Here is a 23,894-nt window from a genome sequence, read left to right as displayed (position 1 = left end):
ATTTGCAGCAGTTTCAAAAAAGGTAAAATCCATCAAATCTGGGTGAACTAAATCTATTGATATTATATGTAGATTGCTACAGCTCGGTTTATTTCAAGGTCTGTTCTTTCAAATTTGATTCTCACTTCTATATGCTCAGAGAGAGCAGGGTCTGACAGAAAGGTGGGGGAAGGGGCTGCAGGGGGAGGGGGGGAGCAGAGAGCAAAGGAGCTGACTCTCCAGATTTATTTTCTCTGTTGTAGCAGTAGGAAGGGGACAAATTCACATACAAACCTCCAATAATTAGATTCAATACCTAGAAAATTACATCAAATGTACAATTTTTCCATATATAGAATGTAATTATTAGGGGGTCAGCTTATATTTGAGTAAATATGGTAGCCATGCTGTAGCCATCCCCAGCCACTGCTTATCCAACACCTTTTTGAAAACCTCCAGTGATGGATGTTCTACAACTTCCCTAGGCAGTCTGTTCCACTGCCTTATTATTCTAACAGCAAATTTGTTTTTCTAGCTAACTCTACTTTTTTGTAACTTCAGGTCTTTGGTCTGCATTCTGCTCTGTTCCCCTTCTTTACAGTACTATTTCCTTCAACCATTCCTCCTATGCCTTGCCTCCCAAGCCCTTTATCATTTTTGTAGCTCTTCCCAGGCCCTCTAAATTTTCCATGTCTTTTTTTTAAATATGGAGCCCAGAACTGCACACAGTACTTCAGATGAGGTCTAACCAGTGTTGAGTGAAGACATGCTATTACTTGCTGGCTCCTGCATCTAATGTTCCTAAATGCATTTGCCTCTTGTGCAGCTGTCACATTGCAGATTCATATAGAGTCTGTGATCCACTGAGGCGCCATAATCCTTCTCCATAGGACTGCCTTCCAGCAAGGGTTATCCATTTTGAATTTGTGTTTTTGATTATTCTTGCCAAGGTGTAGCACCCTTAATTTATCAACACTGTTCTTTATCCTGTTATTTCCAGTCTATCAAGACCCTTCTGAATTGCACTCCTATCCTCCAGTGTGTTTTCAGTCCCTCCCAAGTTTATGTTGTCTGCAAATGTACTCAAGAAACTCTCTATTCCAGCTTCCAAATTATTAATAATTACATAATTGAACAGCACTGGGCCTAGGACAGACCCATGCAGGGCTTCATTCAAAACCTTCTGCCATTGAGACATAGATCCATTTACAATTTCCCTTTTGCTTTCAGCTGTTAAGCAGTTGTCTATCCACCTTGTAGCATGAATGTGGGCTTTCCAGAAGTTTTTTCAGTTCCCCAAATAGAGTTGATCTGATTTAGCCTGTTTTGTTTACTAAATATAAATATAAAAAAGTACCCCCATGTTAATTTTGTCCCAATAGCCACAAGTATTTGAACTGAAATGTTTGATTAGGAAAAAAATTAGATACAGCACATTAATGTGGTTTAAAATGTTATATTCAAACAAATTCAAAGCTTTATGTGGAAAGAAATTAATTTTATTAAAATACTTGTAAAAATGTAAAGACAATACACAATAGCATGTACTTCCCTTACATTTGTTGTTTAAATTTAAGAAAAAAACCCAGAGGCACTGAAAACTGTTGAGACACCTATTTTAGCACACCCAAAGAACTGTGCATGACATGCCGTGGTTGTCCACGCATCTACTTCAACAGAGTTTAACTCCCTTCCACTGAGATCACTGTGGCACCTCAATGGGTAGTGATAGTTTCACTGTCACTATCTGTAGAATCACTTGCACTACTTACTAGTTCCATTTCAGAATCAGATTGGGGCAAACCTGATTCACAACTACTTGAACCACATTCTCTTTCGCTAAAGGATGGTTTTGCCAATGAGTCTATGGGCAAGAGCAACTTACCATCACACCGCATCTTCTTCACTAATTGTGCTTCTGACTGATTCTCCAGAAGCAAGAAATTTTGAGAAACAGAAACAAGCTTAGCAGTACATCCATTTGTTAGTCTATTCCTCTTTTTTGTCTTGATTGAGCTGAAAGCATTCCAGTTCCATTCACAAGAAGCTGCTGATGCTGGAAAGCTTAGGATCCTTAGAGCAATCCTGGACAACAGTTGGGTGTTACAGTTTCCCTTCCACCATGTGAGAGGAGACATATTCTCTGCTGCCTGCCAAATGATGTCTTTGCTCCAAAGTTTTTCGTTTGCACGGTACTCGGCAATGTCTGTCATCACAGCTGTTTCATCGATATTAGGGACATTCTTAGCTACTTCCATAATTGTATCAAAAGCAGTAGATAACTCATCTTCTGATAAATGTTGTCCATGTTGAAGATCTGAAAGGTTTGCTGCCAGATGAACTGGATGAGAGCAAAACTCAGATCTCTTAGTAAAGATTTGTTTTACTACTTCTTTTTTGGATAGAGGTGAAGAAGGCAAAAGCTTAATTAGATTTTCATTCAGTTGCTGAATATCTCTGGAATATTTGAAAGGCTTGGTACATCTCCTTCAAGTTTCTTGACAGCCACTGAAATGGGTAGTAGCAAATTGAATGCTCCTTGAATTTGAACACAAAACACATCCTTGTCAAGAATCTGCTTCTGAAGGTTTGCAGGAATAACTTGGGATATTGTGTCATCTATTGAAGCACACTGTAAACAGTTCTTTGTGTGCAGCAAACTATGTAAACACTTTGTAGCTGAGCCCCATCTAGTTTCTCGTGGCAATAAAAGTGCGCTTTCCTTCCCCTGCTTCTCTTTCTGTGATTTCTTCAAAGTCTGATTAGCAACATGATGATTGTGGAATACCTTCTCAATTGCTTTGCATTTTGCCAATATTGTCTTCATTGTTTTCACACTTACTATGTCCTTTGCCAGAAGGTTCAACTCATGAGCAAGGCAGCCAAATACTATTAAATGAGGATACTTTGCCTTTAATATTGCCATGCAGCTTTCTTGTTACTTGCATGATCAGTTACAAGGGCTTGTACCCTGGAGGGACATGCATGTCCAAGCTTTTCACTCAGTAATTTGGCTATGTAGTCACCTATATGACGAGAAGATTTGATAGCAATTGCTTTCAAGAATATTGGCTCAGGTGTTGCTAACGTAATGTTCAATAAAGGATTTCCTTGATATTAGTCCATTCATCTGACATCAGAGTCAGTGATTCTGCTTGACCAATCCTTTGAATAACCATTGTTTGAACTCTGTCATACTCTCTATCTAAGAGAGAATGTGATAAGTGATAACGTGATGGTAACTTATATGATGGGTGAATTAGTTTGTAAATGTTCATTCCAGCATTGATTCTCAGTTATGGAAAGAGGTGTACCACCTGCAAGTATTGCTCGAACTTATGTCTCATCTGCTTTTTTCTTGATCTTCTTTTGACATTTTGTCCACAAAGTTTGATTAAAAATCTTGACTGTCTTGAACAGCTACTCATGGTGGATCACGTATCTGGTGACAGTGATCTTGAAAGCAAAGATCCTGCTTCTACTTCCTCCAGATCTGGCAGCTCAACATTTTCCGTTTTTTGCAAATCTACAATTTCACTTGAGCTATCAAGTTCCTGCAACCAAAGGGGTAAAGATTTTTATTTTAGTCTATTCTAGTCTGGCCTCATCCATCAGAAGCTCAAAGAGAAGTGGCAGGGAGCTTGCTTCCTGAACCCTCCCTGACAGCAAGAACCCTCTGCTGCTCAACTTGCTGCTCAGTTGCCTTGGGACTGCAGAGCCAAAGTGAAGTATAGTCTGGTCTCTGCCATCAGCCAGAGACCCAAGCTCGCTCTGCTGGGTTGAAATAGTTAACTATTTATCTATTATGTAATTAAAAAATATATATTGTTAAGTCAAGTCACTTTGGGTATTTAGTGCAAACAGAAAAGCAGGATACAAATATTTTAAATAAATAGGCTAGAGTTGCATTAACAACTTTTAAAATTATAATGTTTTAAAACAATATAGATGCCAGTCCAGGGGTCGGCAACCCCTGGCATGTGTGCCGAGAGTTCTGGGTAGCTGCTGCCAGTGACGGAGCCAGGGCTGCTCCCAGCAGGGCTTGCAGAATTCCAGCTGCCTGCTGGGATCACCCCAGGATCCCAGCTGGCAGCAGCTCCCCAGAGCAGGGGCCAGCTGCAGCCAGGAGGCTCCAAACAGCTGTGCCGGGCTCTGGCATCAGCTCCATACCGGTGCATGCAGGCACACCTCAGAATGGGCGGTGGGGGAGGGGCCTGAGGCAGCAATTCTGTGTGCACCTCGGGGTCGACAGTGGGGCAGCCTGCCCCAAGGTGCCCATGCAGTCAGCGCCAGCATGGAGCTGATGCCAGAGCTGTGCAGCCCGGCGCAGCTGTTTGCACTCTGCCTGCTGCTGCTGCCCAGAGCCCGGGCTGGCTACAAACAGCTGCGCTGGGCTCATCACCTCTGTGCTGGGAGCGGGGGAGAGACCAGGGGGAGAGACCAGGGCTGCGCTGCCTCAGGCCCCTCCCCCACCACCTGCTCCGAGGTCCACCTGCGCGCACCAGTGCGGAGCTGATGCCGGAGCCTAGCACAGCTGTTTGGAGCCTCCCAGCTGCAGCTGGCCCTGGGTCTGAGGAGCTGCTACCAGCTGGGTTCCCAGACTGCTCCCAGCAGGTAACTGGGATGCTGCAAGCCCTGCTGGGAACAGCCCAGGTTCCAGCAGCTACCCAGTACCAGGGTAGCTGCTGGCAGCCACAGAGCCTGGGCTGGAGGGCAGGGGCAGCATGGCTGGGGGACAAGGGGCACAAGCAAGGCATCCTGCCATGTACCCCTTGCCCTCATTTTGTTTTTCTGCCATGCTGACACTCCGACACCTTCCGAGGTAGGCATCGTGGTGTTTTTCAGCACCCCGGTCAAAAAATGTTGCCTACCCCTGTGCTAGTCTATATTGTGTGTAGTTTAATATATTGTTTACTTACATAGGATTCCTGAAGAAGACTTTTCTCAGATCTTGTTCTACCACTTCATTGCATTAGCTTTCTGTATATGGCTTGTACTCTTTCAGGACAGTTTCTACATGTTATTAAATGTTTCTTCATTCTTGTTGCATTGATAGCATACTCATGCCTTAAATATTTACATCTACCAACTTTCTTCCTTTTTTCCATGGCTTGAACTTCACTATAATGATGCCACGCACTAGTTGTTGGGTTTTTCTGATTAGGCATTATTATGACTACTTCAAACCAAAAGCACTAAAAAACACTAAGACCTTATACAACCACTTCCAACTTTCCCAACTCAGAGAGTTTGAGAACCACTGAGTTAGAGACACTAGTAAAATGTATTGTTCTTCTTATTCACATATGCCTGTGTTTACTGAACTGGGTGATGACTACAGAAGTGAAGCTAACCAGTCTCTAGCTGGGTCACTTGCTGCTCTCTACACTGCTGGGTCCTCACCTGTATACTTCCCCCAGCTGTTCCAGAACAAGCGAGTTCTTAAAAGCAGTTACCGACTTCAGTCTCTTCTTCTTGAATTCTGGGGACCCTCCTATTAGTCATGTGTTGCCACTTCTCCTTTTTTCCCTTTGGCCTCTTCACTGCCAGCTTCTCAGGACTCCTATCCAAGAAGTCTTTATATTCCCTGATAGTGCACAGTGCAGATACCTGTGCTTCCAGACCCTTGATTTGTTCCTTCAAGACAGACACTAGCTTACACAAACAAGGCATAGTCTCCACTTGTGCCTTCTATGCTCCCTGGGCAACACCTAGGCTATAGGAAGCAAAACAAATAAAGTGGGAGGGGGGAAACCAACCCACACCCATGTGTGTGGCATGCACACATTCATTCACACAGGCACAAGCACCCATGGGTGTCCTGCTCCCTCCTGTGACAACTCCCTCTCTGCTTGCTTCTCTGTTTACAAGGGGCTGCATTTAATAAGCCTGGGCATGCCTGTGTCCACCCTTCAATTAGCCAAAGCAGCCTCTATTGAGAGAAACTACACACAGAGCTTTGAGCCTAAATCCTGCCAAGCAATCACTTTGACACAGGCACAATTCAAACCTACAGATACAACAACAAATCAGCCCACCTGAATTTCTGGTCTTTAGACCATCAGCTCTCAGAAAAACCTCCACATAGGGAGACAATCTAGCTTCAGTTGTCCAGCAGCCACAAAAAAAAGCAGAGCAGGGGAAGGGGGAGATGGTCTGTGGGGGGAAGCTGTCCAAGCTGTCATTGGGCTAAGAGCCTATGGAAGCAGTTAGTTTCAACTGAAGTTCAGCTGCTGAGAAGAAACCATAGAGTTGAGACAACAACATCAAGGAGCCAATATACAGGGACAGAGGATCTAAGGTGCTGGGGTCTAGGAGATCTGATCTAACAGTCAGGCCACTGAGGGAAGGCAGGGGCCAGGGGTTGGTTCAGAGCTCAGAAGTCACATTGCCAAATCCAGAGGAGAATCCAGGGGCAGAGTCCACAACACAAGACCAAGGTCAAGATACAGGAATTGGATGCTGAGTTACCAAATCCACAAGGCCAAGTCCAGAAGCGGAGCCAAACCAGGGTCAGGAGCCAGAAAACAGATCCAAGGGAAATCCAAAGCCAAAATCCAGAAACAAGTTAAAACCAGGGATGCTTATACACATGCAGCAAGGTTGCTCTGATGCGCTGCAAACACAGCATGTTGGAGCAGACTCAATTGAGTCTGGAGTGCGGTAATTACCATGCTCCAGAAGACTCCAGCATCATGTGTGTCAGCACCCCCATGCTGAAAAATGGCGGCAGGGGATGCTTTAACTAACACTTGTTTAAGATTTACTTAAAAGCACCCCTGCTCCCATTTTTCAGCACAGAGATGCTGATACCCGTGACACTCTGGGTGCTCCAATTTAAATGCCCCCCTGCCCACTCCCAGAGCATGTGTATAAATGCCCCAGGAGGCTTACCAAAGGAAACTGGGTCAGAACTGCTGGCTAGCCTGGAGGCAGTTGCAACAGGTGGGACCTGTGGCAGCTGGGGTCACCCCCAGTAGCTAGTCAGGAAGCCAGATAGTTAACTAACTGGGACAGAAAGCACTGAGCAGGAAGGAGGCTCCATTCCAGCAGGCTGTTTATGAACAAAGCACCCCTCACACTGGCAACAAGCACTGAGTATATACTTTCTAACAGGTGAGCTCCATTGCTCTAATGGGTTAATATTGTGATCAAAGTAGCCACCAATATCATTACCAGGGAAATTCTCCATGGCACATAAAACAGTCATCAAGAACACAGATGCCACATGTATGAAGAGAAGCATGGATTTCTTAGGGTGATATCTTTTACTGGACTGATAGTTGGGATCAAGCTGGACAAGCTTTTGAATGCAAGGCATTCCTTGTCAGGTCAGGGCTACAATCAGTGTCGATGTGTAGGGGGTGCACAGGGGGTGCATGTGCACCCCCTAAGAGCAGCGTTCCCAGGCAGGGGGGGTAGACAAGAGCGCTGGTGCTCCCCAAGTGTGCTAGAAGAAGTGGTCCCCCCCACAGCTGATCCCGCTCACCCAGAAGTGCCAGTGAGGTGCCGCTGCCAGTTGTGGGTCAGCAGGATCAGCTGCAGGCCCCCCCCCCAGTCACTGACTGTCTGCTGTGGGGGACAAGCACCCCACCTGACTCAGGAGCCACCAGTCACCCAAGACTACAATATCACTTTTGATCCCCTCCTGTATACGGAGAGAATCCATTATCCTGGTGCCCACAGGCAATAAACCAGGTGTCAAGACTGGGGGACTGCTTTGCCTTAATTGAGCCAGTTGGCCGAGCACTTGTACTGCAGGCCTGCCCATTTGCCAAGCGCCCCGGCTTTCCCCGGCACTGGGACGTGCGCTAACCGCTAGCCCAATTCCACCGCGCAGGACACAAGGCTAGGGAGCAGACTAGTGCACAGGTAGCGGCACTAGAAAGCCCCAGTGCACGGTAGTGACGGCGCAGGGATTTAGCACCCGTTTGGCCTACACGCGGTTTGCGCGACGTAGTGCCCTCGGCTGGCTCCTGCCCCCCGGCGCGCGGGTGCGTGCCGAGCGCCTCTGCTCACCCGCCAGCACCACCCGCGAAGTTGCCTCAGTGCAGCCCAAGCCGGTGCGGGGCTCGCCCGGCTCCCTCCGCCTCCTTCAGCGAGCCCGGCTCCCGGCGGCAGGAGCCCAGGGCTAGCGAGCACGAGCCGCCCGCAGCCGCCGTGCAGCAGATGCGGGGCGGAGGCGGCCCCCGGGGGCGCAGGGAGCCGCCGCCCCGCAGGGTCGCGCACGGTGGCGGGAGCCCGCGGCCCGGTGTGGACGCAGCGCGGGCTGTCCCTCCTCCCCCGCTCGCCCGAGAGCGGCGCCAGCAGCGGTGGCGGCTATTTATAGCCCCTCGCAGCCCTCGGTGACAAGTGAATATTTTGCCCAGATATGGGCGGGAGCAGCGCCCGCAGCCCCGGGGCCGCGCCAGGCGGGGGGCACCGCCGCGTCCCGCCCCCCCGGGCTTACCGCACGGCTCCGGCTCCTCGCCCTCGCCTCGCCTCGCCAGCTCTGCCCGCGCCGGGGGCCGAGACGCGCGCCCTGCTCTGCGTGCCCGGCGGGAGAAGGGGCCCGGCGGCTTGCACCTCCCTGCGCCTGTCACTCAAGCGAGGGGAAGGGCCACCGCCGCCGCTCCCGCCTCCTCCCTCACGCCCCGGCCCGGCCGCTACGGCGGCATGGGGCTGCCCCGGGGCGCCGTCATACATACCCTCCCTCCAGCGAGCTACCACACTCTCCCGCCGCTGCCGAGCTCACCGCCGCCTCCCCCGCTTCTCCACCCGCAGGTTTCCCTCGCTGCGTGCGGGTTCTCTACGTGCCAGTTCGCTCTTAGGCGCTGACCCTTTTGACACCCAAAAGTCGTCATCTGCGCGGTAAATTCACTCTTATGCGACCCGCGCGATGGCAGCCCGCAGGCAGCCGCTTTGTGCGGTGCACTGTGGGCGTGACGCGCACCAACGTATAGCTGGATATACGCTCCTGAGTAGTGACAGCAGTGTACCCTGCACGTAAGGCTTTAGGTGGCTTGAGCATTCAAGGTCACCCATTTCAGTGAGTAAATGGAGGCTCAGTTCGTAGTAAATGTCAGTGTTATGCGTCATAACAATAGCGTTTATGTACGATGTACACAATATTTCTCCCCCCAACCCTGTATCAACTTACATTTAATTATGGCCCATTCTCCAGTCTTGTGGCCCCTATATTGACAAGTTCACTCCATGTCCTCAACCCCTATTCCTAGTCACTGATCAACTTGACCAGCTTCTTGAAGCCTGCACCCAAAATTAACTGCAAAACCACAAAGAATAAATCCCCTCTCGCACACAGCAACCCCCAGATGACTAACTCCCCACAGCTCACCATGAAATGCCTACATTTGCACCTACAGCAAAAGTGGGCAGAAGCAAACATCTACTGCCAGAGAGATCCTCAGAGAAGTCCATAAGAAGTTTATCTGCAGCATCCTCAACCACACAGAGATGGCAGCTCCTCCGTATACACAAGATCTGGAATAATGTGCCCTACTTCAGCATCATCAGATCGAACTGCTAATGGCTTTCATCACATAAACTCAAGGTTAAAGACACAGATCCCCAATTTGCTTCATCTCTTGTACTCACCCCTTAGGATTCTAGTTTGGTTCTGCAATAAAGCAGATCAGTATCAATACACCCTTTAAAAAGTTCAATGACTGCTTTTCCTTTTCCCTTCTCCCCTGAACTTGCCACCTGAGTCAGCTTCAAGGATAAGGCTGAGAGGCAGGGAGGGTGAGTGTGTAGGTAACAGCTTGCTGCCTTGCTAGGTCTGACATCACTTGAACAATGAAACAGAAGAGGTTAGTTGTGGGAGAACAAGACAGATGTGAATACAGATAACAGGGAATGCCATCTGCGGACAGAAGGCTAAACATTATGTTTGGTAGTTAAAAAAAAAGAGAGAGAGAAGGCAAGAAAGGGGCAATAACATTGACAACTTTTGCTAGTTGCTTATGCATAGGTCTCACACCCCCAACCGCTATGAACCCTGGAGACACCCATGCTTGTTTAGGCACTAGAAGCAGTCTTGCCATATGGCTTGGAGTGCCACATGGGTAAATTTATCCTGCCAGTAAATTAGCCAGTACTGAGCAATTGAGACATGAGAGCTTCAGAGATCAGTAGCCCACAGTGGAAGCTAGATCACAAACAGCAGCCTGTTGTTCAAGGAAGCCATCAATCCCTGTTCTAGTCCAGTCATCCACACACACAACACCCATGTGTTTTTTGGGAGGGACCTTTTTTATTATATATATTATTTATTATTGTATAGCTGAGGTGTTAAGGAAGAAATCTGATGGGGGAGGTCACTTTTCTAATCTTGGCGTTTGGCTGCCATCTTTAAAAATGGCAGCCATGACTAATGAGATGAATAAATGTCAATATCTCAGTACCTATGAAGCCAATTTTGATTTTCTGAATGTCTTTAAATAGGTATTGCTATAACCTACAAACCTTCTTTGTCTTTTGATGAGTAATGGCCCATTGTTTGGCAGCTCCAAACCTTAAAATGCACAACAACATTACAGACTACTTTTTAAAGCACGACATATAGCCTAGAATGGTATCTGCTCTTAATGTTTTGGTAATCCTATCCTTTTGTGGTTACGTCTTATCTACATTACTTTTTTATTTCTTCTTTAGTGAAGGAAGTGAAAATGAATAGTTAAGAACAACAGATGATAGAACAGGGACTGGAACTTCCCAGCAAACCAAGAGGCCAGCAATTTTAGTTGCAGCACTGCCAGAATCAACCAAGAAAAAAAACTAAAACTTTCAATAGCAGTGTGTCATATGTGAAAAAAAATCTCTAACATCCAAAAAGAACCCCCTACAGCAACTTTCCCAGGATACATGGAATAAGCGTGCACAAAGAGCTCAAGAATGGAAAAACTTATGCACAAGTTTTGATATGCTTTATGAGTGAATACAGGTCGACAAAATAAGCCAAAGAAAGTGCATAAAAACTGTAAGTTGAATGTTGTAGGCGTTAACCTGGAGTGTGCACAAGAGGCATACTATCTGTTACGTGTTGCAGGAGAGACTCGCATTGAAATAACTGATGTACCAACTGAATCACGAGTAAGTAGTAGTTGAAGATGTTAGCTAGGGGCAGAGTCTGGGCAGTGCAGAGAGAAGCAGGTGGGGGGTGGGGGAGGTGCTGGAGACAGGCCAACCCAACCAGACCCTTGGGAAGGCAGCAGCTGGAGGAGAGAAGGGGCCGGGTGGGAAGTGGGCGCTACCCTGGGGCTCTGCAGATTCAGGCCATCGTGAGCAGGTGGGGGCACCCAGTGGCACCTGAGGTGGGGTCCAGCCCAGTGCAGCCCGCGCAGCTCCACAGGGATGGGGCTGAGTCCATGCCCAGTGTTTGCCATGGTGCTGGGACCTGTGGTTGCTTCAGAGGGCCCAGAGCAGCAACTTAAAAAACATTTTTTTTTAAACAATTTCCTCACACGCCTCTTGGAATGATGGGAAAAATGGCTCTGTGTGCCACTAATTGGCATGCGTGCTGGGGATTGCCTAGCCCTGCTCCATGATCCCTGTGCAAGAAGTTTGAAGATAATTTTGGAGAAGATGCTAGGTTTCAGTGCAGGTATCATAGAAATTATTTGTCCATAGTTTATTCCCCCAAGCATGGAGGAGCATACGTTGAAAGTGCAGTGAACAGCTGGGGTATAGACACTCCAGAACTGGTATGGACTATAGCCAAGCTTCTTTACTCCAAGTATCAGGCAGAGGCTGGAATCCCATGGCCATATGGAATCAGCAAACTGGAAGAGGACAACACACCCAATGACATGCATAAACATGTGGCATTACTTGCTAATCTTCATTCTACTTTTAAAGAAGGTCCTGTGCTGGTTGCAGAATGACTGCTACCAGCTGTACACTTTATGTCTGAAGGACTATTACATCTAATCACAGGAAAATGACAGTCACATTATCTATATATATTTACAACATGATGGGTAATAAGCAAACTCATCCAAATCCTGAAGGAAATTTAAACTTGGCATTTCTTATAACCATGTTCTTGATGAAATTTCAGCACGGACACTGCAGGAACACTACAAATCTCACCATAGTTCAAAACTTACAGTAGAGATACCACAATAAATTCAGCATGGTTAGTTGTATCCAAGTGACATTAAAGACCAGCCTTGTACTGTTGTCATGGATAATGGTGATTTCAATGAAGATGGGTTAACAGGCTCCAAAATAAGCTATTATACAAATGTAATTATGGCACAACCAATTTAATTTCACCAAGAATTAACCATTTCAAATACAACAACCTTGGTTATACAAAAACCTGATGTTTGGAAAAGTTTAGCGTGCCCAGTTATTGCCAAAAATTACGAGAGTGGCAAATTACATGCTCACCCACAAGCACAAAGATTTTAGGTTAGTTTTGATGGAATAGTGGTGCACTGGCCCATGCACTTCTTCAAATGATGCAATCATGTGCATTTACTGGATATCATTGCTGTCTTGAAAGGAATGTTGTGAAGTGGGAACATACAATGTTAAATGTTACGCACAGCCTCCAAGCAGAGTGCCAAAAAGTTGCTGACCTGAAGATACCAGTGATTCTGTTGGTTGCAGATCAAGCAGTGTATAGGTATATTGAAGAGGCCCTTCATGAAGATTGTAGAATCATGTAAAATAAGAGTTGGAAGGGACCTCGGGAGGTCATCTAGTCCAACCCTCTGCTCAAAGTAGGATCATTCCCAACTAGATCATCCCAACCAAAGTTTTGTCTAGCCAGGTCTTAAAAACTTCCAAAGATGGAGATTCCACCACCTGTTCCACTACCCTTCTAGTAAGGTTTTCCCTAATATTTAACCTAAACTTTCTTTGCTGCAGCTTGAGACTGTTGCTCCTTGTTCTGTCATCTGCCAACACTGAGAACAGTCTAGTTCCATCCTCTCTCAAACCCCACTTCAGGTAGTTGAAGGCTACTATTAAGTCCCCTCTCAGTCCCCTCTTCTCTAGACTAAATAAGCCCAGTTCCCTCAGTCTTTCCTCATATGTCATGTCCCCCAGTCCCCTCACCATTTTTGTTGCCCTCCGCTGGACTCTCTCCAATTCGCCCACATCCCTTCTGCGTGTGTGTGCGCGCGTGCAAAACTGAACACAGTACTCGAGATGTGGCCGTACCAGTGTTGAACAGAGGGGAATAATCACTTCCCTTGACGTGCTGGCAACACTCCTACCAATGCAGCCCACTATGCTGTTAGCCTTCTTTGCAACAAAGGCACGCTGCGGGCTCATATTCAGCTTATTGTCCACTGTGACCCCCAGGTCCTTTTCTGCAGAGTGGCTGCCCAGCCAGTCAGCCCCCAGCCTGTACCGATGCATGGAATTGTTCCGACCTAAGACCAGGACTTGGGACTTGTCCTTGTTGAACTGCATGAGATTCCCTTTGGCCTAATCCTCCAGTTCCTAGGTCACTCTGAATCATAATGCTATCCTCCAGCATATCTACTACTCCACCCCAGCTTGGTGTCATCTGCAAACTTGCTAGGGTTGCACCCTATGCCGCCTTCCAGGTCGTTGATAAAAACGTTGAACAAAACTGGCCCCAGGACCAACCCCTGAGGCATTCCACTTGATACCAGCAGCCAACTAGACATTGAGCTATTGATTATTACTCTCTGAACCTGATAGTTTCATAGTTTCATAGTAGCTAGAGTCGGAAGGGACCTAGGTAGATCATCTAGTCCGACCCCCTGCCTTAGCAGGAAAGAGCACCGGGGTCAGATGACCCCGGCAAGGTGCTCATCTAACTTCCTTTTAAAAATCCCCAGGCTAGGAGCCTGCACCACTTCCCCTGGAAGCTGGTTCCAGGCCCTAGCCACCCTGACTGTGAAGTAGCGCCTCCTAATATCTAATCTAAACTTACCCTCCGCCAGTTTGTGACCGTTATTCCTGGTCACTCCTGGCAGCGCACGGGGGAACAGGGACTCCCCCAATACCTGCTGATCCCCCCTGACCAGTTTGTAGCAGGCCACAAGGTCCCCCCTTAGCCTTCTCTTGTGGAGGCTAAACAGGTTCAGGTCCCGTAGCCTCTCCTCATAAGGCCTGCCCTGCTGACCCCTGATCATACGAGTGGCCCTCCTCTGAACTCTTTCCATATTGTCCACGTCCCTCTTGAAGTGTGGCGCCCAGAACTGGACGCAGTACTCCAGCTGCGGCCTGACCAGTGCCGCATAGAGGGGGAGGATCACCTCCCTGGACCTGCTCGAGATGCATCTGTGGATGCATGACAGGGTACGATTGGCCTTCTTGACTGCCTCCCCACACTGCCGGCCCATGTTCATCGTGGAGTCAATGACGACTCCAAGATCCTTTTCCGTCTCCGTGCTGGCAAGAGGGGAGTTCCCCAACCTGTAAGTGTGGTGCCGGTTCTTCCTCCCCATGTGCAACACCTTGCACTTATCAGTGTTAAACCCCATCCTATTCTCATCCGCCCACCGTTGCAACCTGTCAAGGTCAGCTTGTAGCCTATTGCACCCTTCTAGTGCACCCACATCCCCCCACATCTTAGTGTCATCAGCAAACTTGAACAGGGTGCTTTCTACCCCATCATCCAAGTCACTGATGAAGATGTTGAACAGTGCGGGCCCGAGGACCGAGCCCTGCGGAACCCCACTGCCCACGTCCTTCCAGGTCGAGAAGAACCCATCCACTACCACCCTCTGGGTGCGGCCCTCCAACCAGTTGGCGACCCATTTGACCGTGTGGGCATCGACACCACAGTCTCCCAGCTTTTTGATGAGGACAGGGTGAGAGACAGTGTCGAAAGCCTTCCGGAAGTCCAAAAAGACTACATCCACAGCAACCCCTGCGTCTAATGATTTGGTGACCTGATCGTAAAAGGCCACCAGGTTGGTCTGACAAGACCTGCCACTGATAAACCCATGTTGGTTGCCCCTGAGCATGCATTCCCCCGCAAGGCCCTCCTGGATGTGTGCCAGGATAATTTTTTCAAAGAGCTTACCCGGGATTGAGGTCAGACTAACTGGCCTGTAATTTCCCGGGTCCTCTTTTTTTCCCTTTTTGAAGATAGGGACCACATTGGCCCTCTTCCAGTCCTCCGGCACCTCGCCAGAGCACCACGAGTGCTCATAGAGCCGTGCCAGGGGTCCCGCGATGACCTCAGCCAGTTCCTGTAGAACCCTAGGGTGAAGATCGTCCGGACCAGCGGACTTGAACACGTCCAGCCTCTCCAGAAGTACCCTAACTAACTCCTCGCTAACCCTTGGCCCAGGCGTGTCTCTCTCGGGGCCCGAGGGGGGCCCAGCAGGGAGGTGGCTGAACTGGTCCCTACTTAGGAAGACAGAGGCAAAGAAATCGTTAAATATGTTAGCTTTGTCATCTGGCGTGATGACTAAGTTGCCCATCGTGTCCTGCAGGGGCCCCACATTACCCGGGACCCTCTTTTTACCCCCTATGTATTTGAAGAAGGACTTCTTATTGTCCTTAATCCGGGAAGCTAGTCCTATCTCCAACTCTGCCTTGGCCCTCCTGACTGCCCCCCTACATCCTCGGGCGACTATAACATAGTCCTTCTTGGCGATGACCCCATCTCTCCATTGGGTATATGCCTCCCTTTTAGCAAGGAGACATTCCCGGATGCTCTTAGTGAGCCATGGGGGTTTATGTGCCCTCCTGCTCCCTTTGACCCTTGTTGGGATTACCTCCCTTTGGGCATGGAGGATCGTCTCCTTAAGGAGCAACCACTCACCTTCGACATCTGATTCCCTTCCCCTCTGGGTCCTCAGCGCTTCCCCAACTATCCTCCTTAGCTTGTTATCCCCAAATGTCTATCCGCCTTACAGTCCATTAATCAAACCTGTACTTCCTTAACTTGCCTGCAACAATGTTGTGGGAAGCTGTTATCAAAAGCCTTGCTAAAATTGAAGTATATCACATCCACTGGTCTCCCTACATCCACAGAGTCGGTCACTTCTGATCATAGGAGGCAATCAGGTTGGTCAGGCATGACTTGCCCTTGGTGAATCTACGCTGTTTCTCATCACCTTTTTCTCCGCCAAGTGCTTAGAAATGGATTCCTTGAGGATCTGCTCCATGATTTTTCCAGGGACTGAGGTAAGGCTGACTAGTCTGTAGTTCCCTGGATCCTCCTTTTTCCCTTTCTTAAATAGAGGCACTACATTTGCCCTTTTCCAGTCATGAAGAACCTCTCCTGATTGCCATGGGTTTTCAAAGATGATGGCCAGTGGCTCTGCAGTCTCATCAGTTAACTCCCTCAGTACCCGAGGGTGCATCCTGTTCGGCCCCATGCGCTCGTATATTTCCAGTTTTTCTAAATAGTTCCTACCTGTTTTTTCACTACTGATGACTACTCGCATGCTTTCCAAACTGTGCTACCTGGTGCAGTAGCCTGAGAGCTGGCCTTGCCTATGAAGATTGAGGTGAAAAAGGCATTGAATATTTCAGTCTGTTCCTCCTCATGTCACTAGGTTGCTGCCTCCATTTAGTAAGGGACCCACATTTTCCCTGATCATTATTTTATTGCTTACATACTTGTAGAAACTTCTTACTCTTAATGTTCCTTGCTAGCTACAACTCCAGTTGTGCTTTGGCCTTCTTGGCTCCATCCCTGCATGCCTGAGCAATGCTTTTATACTCTTCCCTATATATTTGTCCAAGTGTCCACTTATAAGCTTCTTTTCTGTGTCTTGGTTTACTGAAGTCTTCCCTGATAAGCCAAGTTGGTCTTCTGCTATACTCGCTGCACTCTTTTTAAGGTTTCTTTGAAGTACAGCCAATTCTCCTGGACTCTTCTTCCCCTCAGACTGGCTTCCCAGGGGATCCTGACCATGAGTTCCCTGAGTCAGTCTGCTTTTCTGAAGTCCACAGTCCTTACCCTCCTGCTCTCTATCCTTCCTTTCCTCAGTATCCTTAACTCAACTGTCTTGTGATTACTACTGCCCAAGTTGCCATCCACTACTACATTCCCCACCAATTCTTCTGTTTGGGAGCAGCAGCTCAAGAAGAGCATGGCCCTTAGTTAGCCACTCCAGCACTTCTGCCAGGAAGTTGTGCCCAATACTCTCCAAAAGCTTCCTGGATTGCCTGTGCATTGCTGTATTGCCCTCCCATATGTCAAGACGATTGAAGTCCCCCATGAGAAACAGCACTTGTGATTGGGAAGCTTTCACTAGCTGTTTGAAGAAGCCTCATCCACCGCTTCCTCCTGGTCTGGTGGTCTATAGCACACACCCAATACAATATTACCCTTGTTGCTCTCCCCTCTAACCTTAACTTAGAGACTTTCAACAGGCCTATCTCCAGTTTCATACTGGATCTCTGAGCAATTGTACATCTCTTACATACAGTATAATTCTTCCTCCTCTCTTCCCCTGCCTGTTCTTCCTGAACAGTTTGGACCCACCCAAGACAGTGCTCCAGTCATGTGAGCTATCCCACCAAGTCTCTGTTATTCCAAGCATGTCATAGTTCTGTGACTGGGTGAGGACTTCTAATTCTTTCTGCTTGTTTTCCAGGCTCTGTGTATTTGTGTACAGGCACCTGAGGAAAGCAGTCAATTGCCCTGTCTCAGGACATATGAGAACATCTCCCCCGTCACCCCTCCTGCTTGCTTTTCCTCTAGGTTTCCTGCTTCCCCACCTACCTCAGGACTTTGGTTTCCATTCCCTGGTAAGCCTAGTTTAAAACCCTCACTAGGTTAGCGAGCCTGGGTGCAAAGATATTCTTCCCTCTCTTCATCAGATGGATTTCATCTCTTCCCAGCAATTCTTTCTCTTGGAAGAGCATCCCATGGTCAAAAAAGCCAAATCCCTGCTGGCAACACCACCTGTGCAGCAGGTATTGATTTGCAGGATGCACCTGTTCCTGCCTGGGCCCTTTCCCTTGACAAAGGATCAAAGACAACACTACATGAGCCCCAGACCCTTTCACCTAGAGCCCTGTAGTCACTTTTAATCCTCTCAGTGATGAGAAGGAATGTGCCTCCACAAACTAGTAACAGAAATTTACTGAATATGCTAATCCACAGGTACCTCCTGAAGACTCCTCAAGCAACTGATGGCTTGAAACAGTTGGTAGATATCACTACAGAAAATGAACATGATAAATTCATCAGTTCAACTGCTTTTCGGGAATTGGTACATTCAGCGTTTGAAGAAGTGCTTAGTTGTGAATCAGATACGGCTGAGTATTTTCTGTCTTATATCACTGATGCTGAAATCCTTTTTTGACATTACCATTGTCTAAGGAGTGGAGCAAAATTTTAAGAGTGCTTATCAACTTCCACTGTTAACAGCTAATGGAAATGTCAACTATCTAGGATACCTGTCCTTGAATTACTGGTGAATGACAACATGGAGAATATGAAAAGGTGCACACGGCTACAATATTTTAATTTTTGGTGACTGGAAAGGCTTACAGCAAACTGCCTCCATGACCATGAACAAAGAATCCAAGAACAAAAGTAGTGGGGGCCAGATTGGATTTACCAAAAATCTATCCATGGTTGCAGTCAACATACTCAGTAGACCAGTTTTATGCAGTTAAGGGAAAAACTAAAACAGGTCCCTCATTTCAAGCAATACTTGTATTGCCATCCAGAACTGGGTCCACCAAGAATGGAGATGGACTGCTGTTTATGATGAAGAACTGTTGAAGACTAGTACAAAACAGCATGAGCAGCAGCCTCGCTCAGAGCCATTTGGGTTCCATTCCTACTACCCTTTTTCTGACCAGCAAATACCTACTGGAGCATCCTGGCGCTCATTTCTATCAAACCATTCTAAAAAAATGAGACCATGTTTCCTTTAGAATGAATGCTGTTTTTACTTCCATCACGCTGACCTCTACTTCACAATTAATCCAATCTGTTAGGATTTAAAATCCAGAAAACAGAGCGTGCTTTGTACTGAAATCTCCATGTGAGGCTGACAAAAGGGCGTTTGCTCCATGCACTCTTGATTTCGAAGATACTTGTGTATAGGTTGTTGCTTCCTACATCAGTCATGTAACTAAGTAGATATGAACATGTACAAGAAGAAACCAGGAGACACCATCATTCTACTACTGCCGTTCATTATTTCCCAAGTGTGATGTAGCATCTGCTGGTCTTAGGTCTTACAGATGCATTGGAGCAGACAGTGGGAGGTTTGTTTGGCTGTGGTAAAGTGACATCAATGAAACAAATCTTACAGTCAAAAGATATGATGTACATGGAGACTGCAACAACTTGCAAAAAAAGTGAGAAGCTCACTGAAGATCCATTCCATAAACTGGCTTTATTCATTGTGAGAATACTTTACAATGCGAGCGATAGTTCTCCATTATGAATGGAGAGATTCACAACATGCACAAACTTGTGATCTAACAAATTTTGGGTGGACATCAGTGTTGGATGTGTTGGAACCTGATGCATACTAAAAGTGGACTGCCAAATAGAGTGAAATTGCCTCTAACCCATGAAAATGAACATTCAGATGAGCCAATTAAAGCTACTGTTCTAAAGTCATCTGAAGAAGATAGTGATACAGAAGAATACCTACATTAAGAATATCCAGTGTATTCCATATTACAGACTTGACTTCAAATTTGAGTTGAAGTGTTTTATTTTACTTAAATGTATTCCATAATCATTTGTACCTTTGTTATTAATAATATTAAATATGACTTGGAAAAAAAAGATGGTAAAATTTTCCACTTGAAAAATACTTTTGGTGTGGTCAATATTTATGTTTTTTGCATTTAAAGGCTTAGAGCTGCCAAACAATGGGTTATTATTTATCAAAAGACAAAGGAAGTTTGTAGGCTATTACAATAACCATTTAAAGTAGTTTAGAAAAATCAAAATTATTCATCTCGCTTGTTATGACTGCCATTTTTAAAGACAGAGGCTAAACGCCAAAATTAGAAAAGTGACCCCCAGGCTAAATTTCATCCTAAGCCACTCAAAAATGATTTAAAGTCATAAAAAGGTCCCCTAAAATAAACAATGCATGAGCTATATATAGATATTTATATATACAGTCCATGCATTTTTAAGGGGCCTTTTTATGACTGGAAATATATATATGATACATATATGACTGGACTATATAGGCAGAGACATCCTTTTCTTTACTGATCCATAACCACAGTTCTTTGAAGAGGATCAGTTGGTTTTCCATACTAGGAAAGGCTATGTGGCTCACTACTTAGTTCCAGAAAGTCAGAAGTTTGCTAGGCATAGAAACTGGGGGGTTCGAGATGGCTTATAAAGTAGATTTTCAGTTGGAATTACAACCACCTATTAGAGACTTTACAAACCTAGAAAATCAAGAGACTGACCAAGGCTATCCTGTGAAGCTCTGCTGTCATAGCTGTATCAGCCAGGAATGGGAGAGGGAAAAGAAAATAAATCAAGTCATTCCCTATCACCTGTACAGCTATGCTAGTCAAATCCTTGGTGTATATACAGCCAGACTATCATCTTGGCTTTGGTGGTAGGTAATGGGGGTAGCTATTCTAGCAAAAATAGACATGTTGCATGCTCATTAGAGAGCTCCATCAATATAGCTATAACAGAAGAGGCTCTTCTAGTGTAGAAAAGCCTTCAAGTGTTTTTAGTAGACAATTCTTGTAGCTCTGGATCTGTACTTTATATGGTAGAGCCCTCTAGTCCACTGCTGAAAGACTACTGGGAAAATCCTTGTTTGCTCCATGCTCCTCTGCATCTAATTCACATTTCCAAGAACTGGTGGTTTCAAGAGCTCTTCAGAAACAAAGAGGAATGTAAAACCAAACAGGGTGGAGGTAAAAATATGAGCATCTAAATATTTTAGATCTAGCCAGGAGGGTAAGAATAGGAGGAAGAACCCCTGGGAAGAGGAATGCCAGCCATAAGGACCAAAAAGAGACCATTTGAGCACATCAGAAGCAGCCTCCCCCCCCCCTTTTATTTGTTTTAAAGTGGAAGAGAAAGGAAGATGCCTTGAATGCTTTTTCTTCACTCGAACACAAATGCAAGGAAGCCTGCTTGCTGCATTCACAATGGCAAGTATCTTCAGGTGTTCAGACTTGGAGGCTGTAGAAGAGATCAAATCAATAACTTCAGTTCCTGCCAACCCCCAGCAAAAAAGCATGTACATGCTTTAGAGCCTAAACTGAGTGACACACTAGCTTCACAATTCTCCACAAATTTCAAATGTGAATCAGGGGTGTACTTGGTATTCAAATGTGAATCAGGTATTTATTTAACACTGAGGGGAGAAGCTGTGTAGCAGAAACTTTGTAAGCAGTTTAGTAAGCCTCAAAATGTATTAGGTCTGAGAAGCCTAAAAAAAGTCCAAGAAGGAAAATGAAGGCAAGTTACCAGCAAGTTTTATTGATAAATAACATTTTTGTTTTTTCTTGTTCTGTATTCTTCACTCCAACATTCTAATGCTACAGTTGTAAACAAAGCACAAGTTCTTGGAAAGTCAACTCATTGTAAAATCAAAGCAAAAAAAGCCTGTTAAATCTCTTTCACAGACTGCAAGTATCCAATTTTTCAAACCCATTGCCTTCATATTAAATGTACATATGTGTATAATATATATTATTCAATTCAAGACCATGAAAGAACAGTTAAATTTATCTTTAAAAATCCTGCTATATTTTTTTTATTGCTAAAGAATCTGGATTAGTTGCTATGGTTTCAGAAGCAGTGATTAATTAGCCTTTGAAATCTCCACAAGATATTGAGACATGAAATCATGAATCCATTTATCAGTATCAGGTAGTGAGGTGTCCACTAAGTATGTTACTATTTTTCGGTCCCAAGAATTACTGCTTTCATTAACTGCCTGTATCAGTGCCACCAGGGGTTTCTTCTCTACATGATTTCGAAACACTATTGATGCTTCTTCTGACCACTGCTGGAATTTCACTCCTAGGACAAACAGAGCAAAGCATAAGGTCACTTAAAGGAGATGTTTAAAAGAAAGGTCCCTGGCAAATCTAATGCCCGAGACAACAAAGATACTCAAACACATTGCTGTCAAGAGAAAGAAGAATGCACAGTTCTATTTAAAGGGATACAGCTTATAGCCATATTGGTCTGCAGGCAAAAGGAATCAGAACTTGTGGGAGAGGTGATATCTTTTCTATTTCCATATTGGTTCTATTTAAAAGCACTTAAAAACCTTACTTTGGTTTCAGTAGACTCCAGCAAAATGCCAGATACTGCAGGTGTTGGGAAGAAGATGAAGTCACCTTCTAAAAAAAGTGTTACTTCATTAACCAACCTGCATCAAGTGCCTCTATGCCCACTGCACAGGAGTTCATTATTCCAAAAGGTTACCCTGCTTTTCACTCATATCTGGGCAGCAGATAACTGGCAAAAGAAACAGGCAATGTATGTGTGGACACAAATACTGCTAGGTAGCAGAATTCAGATAACTGAGAAAAGAGCTGTGTGGAAAGAGAGCAGGAAAACAAAAGGGACAGAATATAAAAGAGGAGAGACCATATTGCTCACGGAGGGCAAGGGAGTAGAAAAAGAAAGGAAAGAGGCAAATATGGAAGAATAAGAGAAGAGGAGCTACTGACTTTGCTACCTCCTGCTCTGTTTGCTTTGACTCTCAAAGTACCTCAAAAAGTCATCTTAACTAGACAGCTGGCAATTTCCAGAATCCCTGAGCAGCTTTATAAGAGTTTGCTCAACTGAACCGCCACCCCAGTATAACAAAAAAAAAAAAGACATGGCTGCAGTGCAGTTCATTGAGAAACACTTTCAGGTACACCTGCTTCCTGGGGATGTGGCAGTTGGAGTAATTTAGAGCAGCTTCAGGGCTAGGGACAGACATTCAAAAAAGCCCAAGCCTACATTGATTCAATCTTTGGAGGTTAGTCTAACCTGCAAAGATTGAACTGATTTGCAAGTGGATAAACAATTCACTTTTGGATTGAGAAATGCAGGCATATGTCAGCTGTGGCTCAGGCTAGAAGCCAGGGAGTGCTAGAGCAAGCCCTCCCATACCCTTCCACAGTGCTGAGCAAAGGAGGGGTGTGGTCAGGACCCTGCAGGCCCTATGATTAGGGAGGGATTTAAACTCCCACCTTGGCCTGCACAGTCCCCAGAGCGGTATATGCCTGGAGGGGGAAGAGGAAGCAGACCTGGCCAGGCTTTTTCCCGTTCAAGGGGCGGGAGTGTTGCCAGATCCTGGCCCCCTACTAGCACTCTGAAGCAAAGGGGGAGGCGGGGAGGACTGCTTGTGTGGACTGCATGCATCTGTTGATGATACTGAGTTTTTCAATACCCCTCTCCCTGCTTCTTCATACTGTCTGCATCAAACTGACAGGCACTGCATTCATTGCAAACCAGGCCATTTATCACACCTCTCTGTCCCTTGTTGAACACTGACTGCAACCAACAGATTCCTGCAGACAGATTGCAGCCAGCAGGGTGCTTATCAGAACACGAAGCTCATCAGCCCATCAAGCACTACAAAAGACAACAGTTGCATCTCTCATCAATTTCAAGCTCTTCTTATTTGCAGGGTACATTTGCAAGCCATAACTTCTAGCCCTAAGTGGACATAGTTCAGTATGCCATTGTTTCAGTGAAATTGGAGACGCACACACACACACACTTCAGCACTAGTTAGCATGGGGTGGCATGGCCAGATGCAGCTGGGTTCATGCTGCTGAGGTTCCTGCTGTGGGAGAGGGGTGGGAGGGGGATCCCTGCTTGAGCAGTGAGCGGTGATGGGGGGTGCAGGGGAAGCCTGGCAGACTGATTTAACTTAAACCAGGAAGGGGTCTGGGAAAGAAGTTCCATAAACTGGTTTGACCCAAATCAGTTAAGTCTGATGCTACATTCAACCAGGTTTATGTTAAATCAGTTTCACCCATTTTGGAACTGGTTT

At 46.1% G+C, this 23,894-nt stretch overlaps 2 protein-coding genes across 7 annotated transcripts in view; both read right to left on the bottom strand.

Moving 5' to 3' along the window:
- The window catches only part of TMOD1 (tropomodulin 1), an 87,118-nt gene extending 78,273 nt beyond the window's left edge, over positions 1–8,845 (bottom strand). For 3 of the 5 annotated variants that reach the window (XM_090038995.1, XM_090038996.1, XM_090038992.1), the window contains exon 1: positions 8,429–8,563. The gene's annotated coding sequence lies outside the window, so the exon portion shown is untranslated. Of the gene's footprint in view, positions 1–7,998; positions 8,260–8,428; positions 8,564–8,666 lie in introns of those variants that run through there. The other 2 variants (XM_090038994.1, XM_090038993.1) reach the window with 2 other exon arrangements.
- A 10,431-nt stretch (positions 8,846–19,276) lies between these two features.
- Positions 19,277–23,894, bottom strand: part of TDRD7 (tudor domain containing 7) — a 104,499-nt gene continuing 99,881 nt past the window's right edge. For both annotated transcript variants that reach the window (XM_090038982.1, XM_090038983.1), the window contains exon 17: positions 19,277–21,916. In XM_090038982.1, coding sequence (XP_089895108.1) covers positions 21,696–21,916 — 221 coding nt within the window. In that variant the 3' untranslated portion in view covers positions 19,277–21,695. The remainder of the gene's footprint in view (positions 21,917–23,894) is intronic.

The sequence above is a fragment of the Crocodylus siamensis genome, chromosome 3, assembly GCF_052110815.1.
Source record: "Crocodylus siamensis isolate JL-2025a chromosome 3, ASM5211081v1, whole genome shotgun sequence".
Classification (NCBI taxonomy): Eukaryota; Metazoa; Chordata; order Crocodylia; family Crocodylidae; genus Crocodylus; species Crocodylus siamensis.
Note: the sequence above shows the minus strand (reverse complement) of the source record. Positions and strands in the feature narration are given on the sequence as shown.